Source organism: Sebastes fasciatus, chromosome 4 (assembly GCF_043250625.1).
Source record: "Sebastes fasciatus isolate fSebFas1 chromosome 4, fSebFas1.pri, whole genome shotgun sequence".
NCBI classification, from domain to species: domain Eukaryota; kingdom Metazoa; phylum Chordata; class Actinopteri; order Perciformes; family Sebastidae; genus Sebastes; species Sebastes fasciatus.
In genome coordinates, this window is record NC_133798.1 from 31,169,097 (window position 1) to 31,182,413 (window position 13,317).

The window sequence follows — 13,317 nt, forward strand, 5'->3', positions numbered from 1 at the left end:
TAATCTGCTGCCACAAAGCTTGATTGTGTCCAGTCAGATGTCTGAGAGGACTCATCTATATGTCTGGATGGTCTTTCATGCTTTTAGCTCGTAGAAAGTTTACCCTTTACACATAGATGCTATATAGTTTAGTGCATGGAGAACAAAATGTTGTCCAATGGTTCAACCAGAATGAGTGAAAGAGACAAAGAGACCTCTGGGCAACAGTTGAATAAGAACAGAAGAAATCAGCAGTCGTTGGTAAAAGAAACTGGAAGCTGAGCATCAAACTGTGTGCAGATTTAAACGGGAACAGTTTCCTGTTTCAGCATCAAGGTCACAATAATTGCTTTAGCAAAGCTCTTCTTCAAACTTCACAATAGAAACTGAAGGTTAGTCGAGAGTTAACACTATTATATCAGCTGAACATGATCAGTTTAAACCTCTTCAGTGTTCGGTAACACTTTATAATAACCATCATTAATAAATGATAAATTGATATTTAATTAAACTTTAGCTAATAGTTTTTTTTACTGTTAACAAACAATAAAATGATAATTAATAATGTTTACTAATTATTAGTAATGCTATTACTTATGCTATTTTATCACTAGTTTGTGTAATATTAAATAATTAGTTTATAAATTATAAGTTGTGACGATAACAATTACATTCTGATTACATTAGTAAAGTATCTATTATCAGTTGATTGTTGCACACATTATAGTATTTTATATAATATATTAAGTATGTGTTAATAATTACCAAATGATTTGTAAACCTTTAAGAAATTGTTGCTAAAACATCTATAAAAAGATAAATGGACCAGAAACAAATTATTAACCATTGACAAACTATTATCTAAATAATGTTTACCGATGCTTTACAAAGTATTTATTAACCATTTAGCAATCATCAGATGCAACTTTATAATAGCATCCAAATAACGTTTATAGACGGGTTAACAAAGCAATTATTAACCATTAACAAAGTGTCACAAATATCTATCTATGTAATGTTTATAGGTGTTTTACAAACAATATCTTAATCATTAACAAATACGTATAATATAGTATATAACAATAAACAAAGCAACAATAACATATAATAATTAGTAAACATGTATTTGTATTTATTTGTTAACATGTATTTGTTTATTTATTTGTTGTCATTTATTTGTTATTTGTCAATTTTTATTATTTGTTAACAGTAAAATAACTATTAACTAAGTTTAATTAACTATCAATTTACCATTTATTAATGATGGTTATTATAAAGTGTTACCCAGTATTCTCCCATCATGCAACACTGAGGGGACATCAACTTAATGGAAGTTTGAATCATTTAATTTGTCTTCTTTTGGGGCCAAAACTATTTTAAATGTAAATAATTGGCGTCTGAATTATATTGTTTTTCTTTGTTAAAATAGTTATGAATAAAGGAAAGAAGAAAAACATCAATATAACAGCTGATTACAAACTTAGAACGGTGGTGTTTATGTGATTTTATTTAATAAAAAACGTTGTTCCACATGGGATAAATTCGTGCTTTTTGTTTGTAATCCATAAACAATGTAAACAAGTTAAATATAGAAAACACTCAGAAACTTTCCCATTAACAAACAGTGTGCAATGAAGACGCAGTGGATTAATCTCAGGTATCAGTGAACACCTGAACACCTGCGAGCGCTGCATCACCGCGCTGATTAATGAACGACTGCAACGCAGATCCATCCGCCGCCGCCGCCGTTCAGCGCGGTTCATTTATCCGAAAAGAGAGGCGGCCATTTTGTAATCGCTTCATTCATCAAAGACGGCGTCCAGGAGGCGGAGGTGGGGGGACGCTGCTTCGTTCCCCAGAGAGGAAGAAACGGAAAGGAAACGAGGTGAAGGACAACCAGATGGAAGGAAATAAAAAAACTGTGTTAGTCTGAACAGGAAGTGGAAACAGAAACCATTATTCCTGTTTAAAAGAACGGACAGACGAGAAAATCATCCTTTTTCTTATCGTTCCTTTTGTTTACTTTCTTCATTTCCTGCTTACTCTGCTTTTACTTTACCTCCCCTGCTTTTAATCAACTTTTATTTTGATGTCTTTGTCCTTTGCTTGTCCTCTTTTGTCTTTTCCTTACAGTCTTTTTCACGGCTGTAGTTTGACTGTAGTTTCTGAAGATGTGCTCACGACAGGAGACGTTTTCTCTTAATCATGACATACAGACTTTATCATCAACATTAGATCCCACTTATTAGATTCATATCTTAAATCATGAGATAAAGATCTCATTAGATATGCATCTCACAATCCCAATCATACAATGATAATAATCTCATATAAAACGATTAAAAGATAAAGATCACGTAAATATGAGCTCTTTAATTTCTAAATAGTTTTCTCTGTAATTACAAGATACAAAATAAAAGTTAAGGTGTAATTATGTGATTCAAATAGGATTATAATAAAATAGTTTATATGCAAATCTCATTTATGGGATAAATCACGCTTGATTATGACAAACATTTAATTATGAAGTCATGAATATTAGAATATTTGCTGCTTCTGTAATACGCTTTCACTTTGTTCACATTAATTTATTTCCTTTCCACCATATTTTCTTTTCCTCTCTTCTGTCTGAGGTCAGAGCAGGAATCACCCTGAACGCCTCAGAGTCCCTGAACACACCACGGCCTCTCTGCCCTTTTCAGTTCGTCTCCACCTGATGAGAGACAAAAAGGTCTCGTCTCTTGTTGTTTGTTTGTTTGTTGCTCTGTGGCCTTTTTTTTTTACTCATCGCTGTCAATCTGATACCATTAATGTCTGAAACCAACAGTAGCAGGTTATAATATGACATCTTTTCATTTTCCAGCTCAGAGGAGGTGGATAAAAAGCATCTGTGGTCATTTTTCAGGATTCAGCTCCAAATTAATGTATCTGGCTTTTTAAACCTTTTTCCATCCTGATTAAGTTTCTCTATCTGAAAACATGTTTGTTTCTTTGGATGATAATTTGTGATGCATGCTGGGATTTACCCCCCCCCCCCCCCCCCCCCACACCCCATCCCCCTCACACACACACACACACACACACACACACACACAGGAACCAGGACTCGCGGTTAAAGTCAGCCGACGTATTCGAACCGGAGCTTTGAGATGTGAGAGGAGTCACAGATGAGAGCCGACTGCAGTCGGAGCTCTTTCCGGTGGATTTCAGCGGCAGAACAACACAAGGCAAAGCGAGCGGCCGCCTCAGATACAAACTGACATAAATACCAAACACGCAGCTGAAAGGTCACTGAGATCCAAACAGAGCGGCTGCTGAGCTCTGAGGTTTTATTTAAGGCTTCATGAACTCCTACACTTTAAAAATATCTGAAAAACTGGTATTTACATTTTTTTTTAAAGATTTTTAAGACAGAACTTGATATGTTATACATACAGGTATAAATAAGCTGCACATACCTACAACTAAAATAGAATACAAGAAAATAAAAATTAATAAAGGGGGGTGCAAAGTACAAATGAAGATGCAATGCATTTATGAAAATGTACATTGTTCCAAATTATAATATTATACTACTATTTAGTAGTATTATAGAGTATGTTCTAGACCGTCTTGAGATAACTTCTGTTGTGATTTGACGCTATATAAAAATAAATTGAATAGAATAGAAACAGTTAATAAACTGCAGAAAGATGCAGGCTGTTCTCACACACTGTTTGTCCTTACAGCTATGAAAAGCATTGCACTATAATTCATATATAACCATCGTAATCATTGCGTATGTAATGCACGTAATCGTGAGCGTAACGTCCGTAGTTAAGTAACACCACTTCCGAAGTTATATTAAATCCAAACCACGATCTTTTCTAAAACTTTACTCAGCAGTTTTGTTGTCTAAACACTGCAGGAGCTTGTGCAGGTGCACTCATCGCTCGTGTTGCTGGACATTCCAGCCTGTTCTCATTTCCAGGGCGTCACGCACCAACGCTTTGTCACGGCCGTCGGCTTTAGATGCCGACGCAGATGGCACCATTTCGCGGCGGTATGAAATGCACCAAGCTTTCCATTAACTACAATGTAAACCCATCCACGTCAATATTAAATGCTCAGGGAAAGTGCGCCGGGAGTGTGATGACTTAGCTTTAAGATGATGATGATGGGTCCAACTAACACAAGGCTTTCATCCAGGAGGCCGCTGTTCGTGTCCCGTGCCCTACGTTTCACCTTCACGTTACGGTCAGCTGTTTGTTAATGTCCCGTGTTCACAACGTTCAGTTTCATTTTCACTGTACAAACGTAATAGTTTTAAGCCCAACCATGTTGTTTTATTTACCTATCATGGTTTTCTTGCCTGAACCTAAGCAAGTGTTTTTGTTTCCTTCACAACATTAAGCATGTGTTTACTGCGACAGAAAGTGACGAGACTGACGCCGAGGGGTCTGACAAAGCATCAGTATGTGACGAGTTGGGATGAGAACGCGTTGGACATTCGTATGAAAACATACAAAAAATAACAAAATATCTTTTCACAAGATATCGTTGTATGAGGATACACGGCTCTATGTTACTATATTACTATTTTAAAAACTACACAAAAACAGAACTGTATTTCAACTTGTACTTAAAGACGACATATTATGCTTTTTTTCAGGTGCATACTTGTATTTTTGGTTTCGACTAGAACATGTTCAATGTTGAAAAAACAACGCAAAAATGCTTTATTCTTCTCATACCAGCTGTGCTGCAGTGTTCCTTCAACGTTGTCTTTGGGCTTTGTAACTTTGCAGACCTTTTACATGCACAAAAACTATATAACACACTAAAGGAAAGGAAAAAGCACAAAAGCACAATAGGTCCTCTTTAAGTAAATGTTCTGTGCACCTGACCCTTAAACTTGTTTATATTTTTGGTTTCTGTTTATTGATATTCCCTAATTGCACTCTTTCCTTCTTTGTACTGCCGCTGCTCAAACAACAATTTCCAGTAAAACTTTATAACCATCATTTATAAATGGTAAATTGATAGTTAATTAAACATAGTTATTTTATTGTTAACAAACAATAAAATGATAATTAATAATGTTTAATAATTATTAATAATGCTATAATTTCTGATATTTTATCATTAGTTTGTGTAATATGAAATAAATTAGTTTATAAATTATATATTGTATCATAGCTGATAGGAGACGATAACAATTACATTCTGATTACATTAGTAAACAATTATCAGTTTATTGTTGCACACATTATAACATTTTATATGCTATATTAAGTATTTGTTAATAATTACCAAATGATTTGTAAACGTTTAAGAAATTATTTGTAAAACTTTTATAAACATTACATAGATAGATGGACCAGAAACCAATTACTAATCATTAACAAACTATTAACTATCTATCTAAATAATGTTTATAGATGCTTTACAAAGTATTTATTAATCATTTAACAATATTATAATCATCAGTTGCAACTTTATAATAGCCGTCCAAACTATGTTTAGAGACGATTTACAAACCAATTATTAAACATTAACGTGTTACAAATATCTATCTATGTAATATTTATAGATATATATTTACAAACGATATCTTAAAGGTTTACAAATTATTTCATAATAATTAACAAATACTTACATATATATATATACAAAATATTATAATGTGTGCAACAATAAATTGTTAAAAAAAAAGATTATAGCTTTACTAATAATTAGTAAACATTATCATCTTCATCACTTCATTGTTTGTTAACTGTAAAATAACTATTAACTAAGTTTAATTACAATTTACCATTTATAAATTATGGTTATTATAAAGTGTTACCCCAATTTCCCTCTGGACGAATAAAGTTCTATCTAATCTAAAGTTTTTTTTTCTTTTTCTTTTTGGAGACACTTTTGTTTTGTCTCTCTTTTTTGACTAGTCTTTTTTTGGGTTGAATAAAGTTTTTATTTATTCTGAACTACACCACTTTCTCTCCCTGAAACACTGAAGAGACTTTAGAGTTTATGTTACCTGATTGCAACAGAAAACACAAACTGACATAAATACCAACAAGACGCAGCTCTGTAAAGGTCACAGAGAGACTCAGGTGAAGGCTAAAGTTTAAAGTCTCTCTGCTGGACAGTTACAATGATCTGCGTGAAAATGTTTCTTCCTCTAAAAGGGGGAAAGACAGACGAAGTTTGAGAACCACTGGATTAAAGGAAGCGCTGAATGTAAAACATGTAGCCGTGCTTTCTCTCCTTCTCGGCTGTTGAAAGTTAAAGAAAGACATTTTATTTCTGTCAACCAGCTCCACAGTTTATTGTCTGACATCTCCTATCTGACAACAACCAGCAGCAGCAGCTCCTGGTCATCCGCTGCAATGAAGAAGTCACTAAGTTGGTTTTAGTTTATTTCAGAGGAATTCAGGGAGGAACAAACAGGAAGCTGCTGATGAGTCTCTGAGCTGAGAAAACAGGTTGCAGCGATCAGCAGCATCGAGTCTGCAGCTGAAAATATCCTCCCAGAGCAGCAGAGCACGTTCAAACAGCTCTGATCACTGACAGCACAAACTTTAACCAGTTCAGCTCCAACACCGTCTGCAACACCTCTAGTACCAGCAGCTACAGACACTAACGGTGTCTCGGCACATCCATCAATAAACAATATGAATATAAAGAGTTTAAAGGGGTTTCAAACAGATAAGATATTTAATCATCTTGTTTGAGTCAGATGAGAACAAGATGTTGAAAACCTGGTACATGGCTGCACTGGAGTGGCAGTCAATGAGTGGAGCAGCTGTAATGGTACACGTCCGCCAGGTCCGGCGAGGACGCCAGGGGACTCGCTGCTCCATTCAACTGGCCGCTCAAGCAGTGACACCCTATCGCACCTGATTGATCCCTGGTTTTCTGCTTGCAGTTTCAAACAGGAAACAACATGGCGGCCTGCTCGTAAACTTTCTGTTATTCCGTCCGAACGATCCACCAAAATCTACTTCAAATAGGCTATATGCTTCAGCTGAATCTCATTTCATTTTAGAACTAGATCACGTAGTTTCACAGCTTGGTCCAAGTTTTGTGAGTCGGACGCATCGACGGGCTCATTTGTGTAACGGACTGTTCCCGCCTTTTCATTTTGAACGGCCAATGAAGAAACTCCAACTATCGGGCCGACCAATCCTGTAACTTCATCACTCACTCAGTGATATACTTTTGGGTTTGTAGGGCTGGCCCTCTGCGGTCGAGCCAAAAATATTATATCAGACACAAAACAAACGTTACCTGGGCCGCGTTCCCCATGACCCCCCCTCTTCTACAGTCTATGGTTTCATGCTATAGCGCCACCTAGCTGCTACGCTCAGACTACAGCTCGCGGTTGCGTTGCATTACGATACAACACTTCAGTTTCACCCCAGAATGCAACAACGCTTAAAATCGAATCTTGTGCAGCTTGAACCATCTGCATTCGCATTCTTGTGTGGACCATGTTTCTGCCCTGAAAGCCTCCTGAGGACGTAATAGATTCATAGCACATGTTCATTTATGAAAGAGCAACGGCCAATGGGGAAACACTCGACCGACAAATGGTATAACTCACTCACAGCTGTCTGATTTACCAGCCAATTAGACTGTTGTCAGGCTATTAAATAGACATTATCCGTCGCTATAAGCTTCATATATGTGGGTCAACAGGGGCCTACTAAACCCAATAGTTGGTTTCATCATCTATTGAATGGTGGATCACCAAAAGAAGGTTTAAAAGAACGAGACAGTGACCTCTAGCGACGGTAGTAATGTGGAGGTCAGGGACGGTGGAGGTGACACAGGACTTTCACCAAGGAGACTGGAGTTCACATGCCGTGTGAAACCAACAATGTGTAGTTGTATTTTGAAGTTATTTTAACCCAAAACACAATGCTTTTCCCTAAACTTAACTAAGTGTTTTTTTTGTTGCATAAACCTAATGAAGTTGTAGTTTTGTTGCCTAAACCTAATGAAGTTGTAGTTTTGTTGCCTAAACCTAAAGAAGTTGTAGGTAAAACGTGTTGCTTTTAAGTTTCACTTTCACTTTTACAACGTAGTAGGTGTAGTAGGCCCCTAATGACCCACATCTATGGTGCTTATAGCGACTGATAACGCTTATTTAACGGCCTGATAACAGTCGAATCGGTGAGTACATGTTGTACCCTAATAAGCTAGACACCAATCCATCCTGTAGTAGGTGGACAGAAGAGTCAGATCTCAAACGGGTTGATTAACAAGATAAAGCTTTTCTGCTGATTAGGTGAAACAATCTTTGTTAAATCTTGTTGAATATGATGATTTTGTACAGTTTGTCCTAATTGTTATAGTCCTAAAGGAAATAAATGCTGATGTGAGGAAAAAGGAATATCTGAAGACAAATTGTGAGTTTTCTTTTCAACTGAAGCTTTATAAAGGGAGAAAGCGGCAGCAGCAGGAGAGACTGCAGAGGTTCTAAACAACTGTTCACAGTCTCCGGAAATCACCAGGAGAGCCTGTAAAATCCCTGCAGAGCACAACGAGTCCCTCCAGCTGTTGTCATCGTCTCCAGATGGCAGACACAGAAACAGAAAGAGAAAGGAAGAGACAGCCGGTGATGAAATGCAATGCAACTCTGGGCTGTTCCCATCTGGGCTGTGACTTTCTGAACCTGGCGGTCCACATGAAGAGATGTGGAGGATTTAGAGGGGAAGCTGCAGATATATCCGTGTTTGTTTCCTTCATGAACGAGTTTAGCTTCAAGCTGGGAGCTGACCTTCATCCTGAGAGAGAAGATTCTGCACGCTTGACCCACTGGAAACCCTTAAAATACCCCTAATTAATTCTTACGTTACACTAAACCACACACCAAGAGCCGATCTGAAACTAGTATTTCTTGTTTTCATTTCAGAAAAAAATGAAATTTAGTTGCATACACCTTTTATTTACAAACAGTATCTTTATCTAACTAAATTCTCCGTTCTCAGTTCACTAGTTGGGAGCTGAACTGAATGTCCAGTCGTGTTTCTGTTCAGTGAATGGGACTACGTGCAGATCAGTTGGAGCTCCGGTCAAGCACTGAACGATTCGGCAAACAAATATTTGATTGAGACTTTTTTCTGAACTGGTTCTAGTGATTCAGGATACTGAAAAGAACTGCTTTGCCATCAATAGTCGGGGGAGGGCGAGCGTCTTACCGTCTACGCAGGCCGGTCTGGCTCGTGTCGTCCCGGCGATCTGTCCCTTCCTGCAGGCGCAGCGGGCCGTCTGTCGGGCGATGGTCCTCCTCGGCTGGCTGCTGTCTCGGTCCAGAGTGACGATCTCACAGGTCCCCGCCGCCAGCTGACCTGAGGGACGGACAGAAGTACATCATGTAAACAAACGTTTTAATGACAAAAGTTTCCCTCACAAAGCAATTTGCAAATTGCTTTGTTTTCTTTTATTTCTGTTCTGTTGAACTCCCTTTGCAATGGCCTCGTTTTGAGAGTAGACAAGTAGTCACAGGTGGTGATTAATCAACTTGATATCACGCCACAGCGTGTAATAGGGCGGCTTTCCACCAGAGGACAGCCTGTCAGTGTCACGTTTGGCCTCGCAGAGACGTGAATATTACACGCCTGTCTTAACGTGCAGTACCAGCAGGGGGAAACACTGACTTGGGAAAACGTCATGGTCACTGACTTAGGATAAGGCAAGAAACCACTTAATTAGGTAAAGGGAAAACATCATGGAAGGCTTAAAATATGTACGTAAACTAAGTAAAAAACGTACGGAAACAACAGAACGTCAGTACGGAAGACACCTGACAAGTAGGGCATAATGTACTGCCGGTCATTGTTGTGAAATAGACCCTGACAAGGCGATGTTGCATCGCCCTGAAGGGGTTTATTTCGAACAATTTCGAAACCATCTGTAAATTATCCCGCTTATTACACGGCGACTTACTTATAATTTGACACAAAAATGCTCCGCAATAGTCCGAAAAAGCAACGGTCTGTTATAAGGAAATAACAGACTGTAGAACGCCGTGATTGCAGAATCGATTATTCAACAAAGTCGTGTAATAAATGTCACTAATGTCACTGTGTTGGTTAGCTATGTTTTACTATATCTATTGTACATTGTGAACTTGATAGCTACGCTCTGATTTTAAGAAAAGTAGAAAAAAGGTAGTGACGTTGGGGAATCGGCTGTTCGGCATGTCATAAATTCATTTGACTGTCCGTCGGCCAGACGGGAGGAGTTAATCGTCCTCCCCCCCACCGTACACTGCACGGCAAACAACGCCCAACAAAGCTGAAATCCGGTCCGACTCTAAAATGAGTCGTGCCAGAAACTATGTATGCCCAGCTTTACACTCTTTGCCGTGAGACTGGGCTGGATTAATAAAGAATAGATGAGGATCTCTGTGATTCTGTGAATTTATCAACGGCTGACTCATGTTTGTGCACACTTGGATTAATTTTCTGCCAATGAATGAAATTCCAAAATAAAAGCATATCTTTCCAGAAGGTGTGTGAAAAATACTGTTTTCATGCTGTTTTCTGTCCGAGGCAAAGTCTTTTATTTTGTTATTTCCCTCATTAGTGTCACAACTGACAAACTGCTGCTGTTTGAAAGCGGTTTACAGACGGACTGGAAGTTAAATTATGTTTATTCTGAAAAGACAGAATTAGGTTCAGTTCAGTTCAAAATGATCATTGATGGTTGATTCAGAGTTTTCTGTCTTCAGTTTCCACCAGCTGAAACATGACCATTAAAGGCTGCAACTCTCCCATGAGAACAGTTTAAAAAGTGAGACAGGAGGAGGAATCCCTCCTCATCTGCTGCTGCGACGCTGAACAAGCTTTAAATTACCAGTTGAGTGTTTTGACTGACGGCTGATTGTTTCCTGTCAGTCAGTGTGTGACTCGGCTCACCGCATCCTCACACACCCATCCAACACTTCACAGAAATGATACTGCAGTAACCATAGAAACAGAATCATGCTCACTGATTGGCAGACAGGCGTCTGTTAAATGTTATACGTGTTCACCTCAAACATAGTAATCACAGCTAAAGTTGTACTAAACTGCATGGTAACCATAGCAACAGAAGTGATCACACACATTAACTTCTCTGAAACCTCTTCAATGACCTCCACACTTCAAAAACGTCAGGAACCACCTCAAGGATCTAAAACCTTTACAAGGAACTTTAAAACCTCCTCCAGGACCACTATAACCATTTCAAGGGTCTTTCAAGACCTCTTAAACCTCCTGACGGCCAGCAAAACATCCCCAATGACCCTGAAACCTCCAAGATAGCTAATATATTTTCAAGGAAATCTACAACCTAAGGGAAATCTGAACTTCCCTAAGAACCTCTGGAACCTCTTCAGGGATATTTAAAACCTCTTAAACCTCACATACCTCCTCAAGGACCTAAAGTCTTCACAAGGAACTTTAAATACCTCTTTGGGGACCACAATAACCATCTCAACGGTCTCTCAAGACCTCTGCAAGACAGCTTTTCAAGGAACTCTACGGTACAACCTCCTCAGGGAAATCTGAAACCTCTGGAACCTCTTCAGGGACATTTAAAACCTCTTAAATCTCACAAACCTCCTCGAGGATCTGTGGAACCTTCTGAAGGAAGCCTGGGACCTTTTTAAAACCTCTTAAACCTCCTCAAGGACAACTACATTTAAAGCCTCCTTAAGCTCCCCTGAAACCTCTTCAGGGGCATTTAAAGCCTCTTATGGTGCTTTCACAAGCCATCATTTAGTCTGTTTTAATTAAACTCTGGAGCGGTTCGTTTGGGCGGTTGTGAACACAGTAATTGTACTCTGGTGTCGACCAAAACAACTGGTCAGAGACCACCTCTCGTTAGCAGTCTCGGACTGTTTCCAAGCGAACTATAGTGAGGTTTGATTCCAGGTAAAACATAATCCGACCCAATTGCAGGAAGTGAATCAAAACGCAGGCTGCCTGTGCGGCCATTTGTTGAGATGGACACAGGTAAACGACAGGGTTAACATGAGTGAGAGAGGACTGACCTGGACTTCTGCAGAAGTCAGATGTTTGCTTGACGTCTGGGCCGAAGACAACATACAGAATATGCTAAATAAAATCCACAATAATAGTGATCTTTATAAAGCACTGAAGATAAACTGGAGGAGAAGGGATTTGTGTGCACAGTAGATCAGTGCCGAGTCAAAGTAAAAAAAACTTCAACAGTAATATGTCAAAGTCTGTGATTCCCTGCAGAGAAGTGGCAGCTCTCGAGATGAAAAAAATTAATTCCCTCCTTCATACACGCCCCTCAGCGAATTATTTCTGTTAAATTTGTGCACCGTGAAACCGAACCAGACTAAATAGAAAATTAACCAAAAGTATAAATTTCACTCTGATTCAGACTAACTAAACGGACTATGGCTTTTGAAAGCACCCTTAAAGAATCTCACAATCCTCCTCGATGGTCTCTGGCACCTTCTGAAGGAAGCCTGGAACCTTTTCAAGACCTCTTAAACTTCCACAAGGACAGCCAGAGCCTCCTCAAGGACCTCTGAAACCTCTTCACCCCTTCAACACGGAATTTGGGAGAAATAAAACGTAATCAGGAAAAAAAATATAACAGATTTCATAGGGCCCTTGAATTATCCCCCTGGGGCCACGAATGTCTGTATGTCAAATCATAGACCGACCACAAGACAGCTATTGCCATCCATAAAACCATGCTGCTAGGGTGGCTTATAAACAGTTTGAAGAATTACTCTACACTCTGAGAACTAAAGTTAGACATCTGGCTTTGTTTCTCACATTTTTGTCAACTAAAACATGTAATTAATTAATAGAAGGAATCTGTGAAGTCTGGAGGTATCGATAATGAAAACCTCCTCATAGCTCAGCTGAGGCAGAGGCTCGATGATGGAGGGATGAATGTTGGGTGAATCACAGGGGACAGAAGCTGTATTTGGTCGCCGTGGTGACGGCAGAAGCCCCCCCTGCATGCTGATGAACTGTCATCAATAGAGCCATGGACCGTCCGCCCCCCCTTCAGAAAGGACCAGGACCCCAGAGTCAGGAGAACAGAGGGAGCAGTTCTTCAGAAAGACGGAGGGCAGCGGGGTCAGAGCAGGAAAACAACAACAACATCGACAAGAACAGCTCATTTAGTCTTTCAACAGAGACACAAGAGACTCCCGATGGACCACTACGACCTGCAAGGTGAGGGTCACATGATCACTGGAGACAGCTGATGGCGTTGATAGTCCACTAAAATGGCTTTTTTTTGCCACTGACAGGCTCTGATTGTTATTATAAGTGTCTGACATCATCATGGAAAGGAACCTACAGAGAAATTAAA

At 39.0% G+C, this 13,317-nt stretch overlaps 1 protein-coding gene across 3 annotated transcripts in view; it reads right to left on the reverse strand.

The window, feature by feature from the left end:
• LOC141766614 (chemokine-like protein TAFA-5) overlaps positions 1-13,317 on the reverse strand; it is a 49,631-nt gene that overhangs the window by 19,604 nt on the left and 16,710 nt on the right. For all 3 annotated transcript variants that reach the window (XM_074633583.1, XM_074633581.1, XM_074633582.1), the window contains exon 2: positions 9,168-9,317. In XM_074633583.1, coding sequence (XP_074489684.1) covers positions 9,168-9,317 — 150 coding nt within the window. The remainder of the gene's footprint in view (positions 1-9,167; positions 9,318-13,317) is intronic.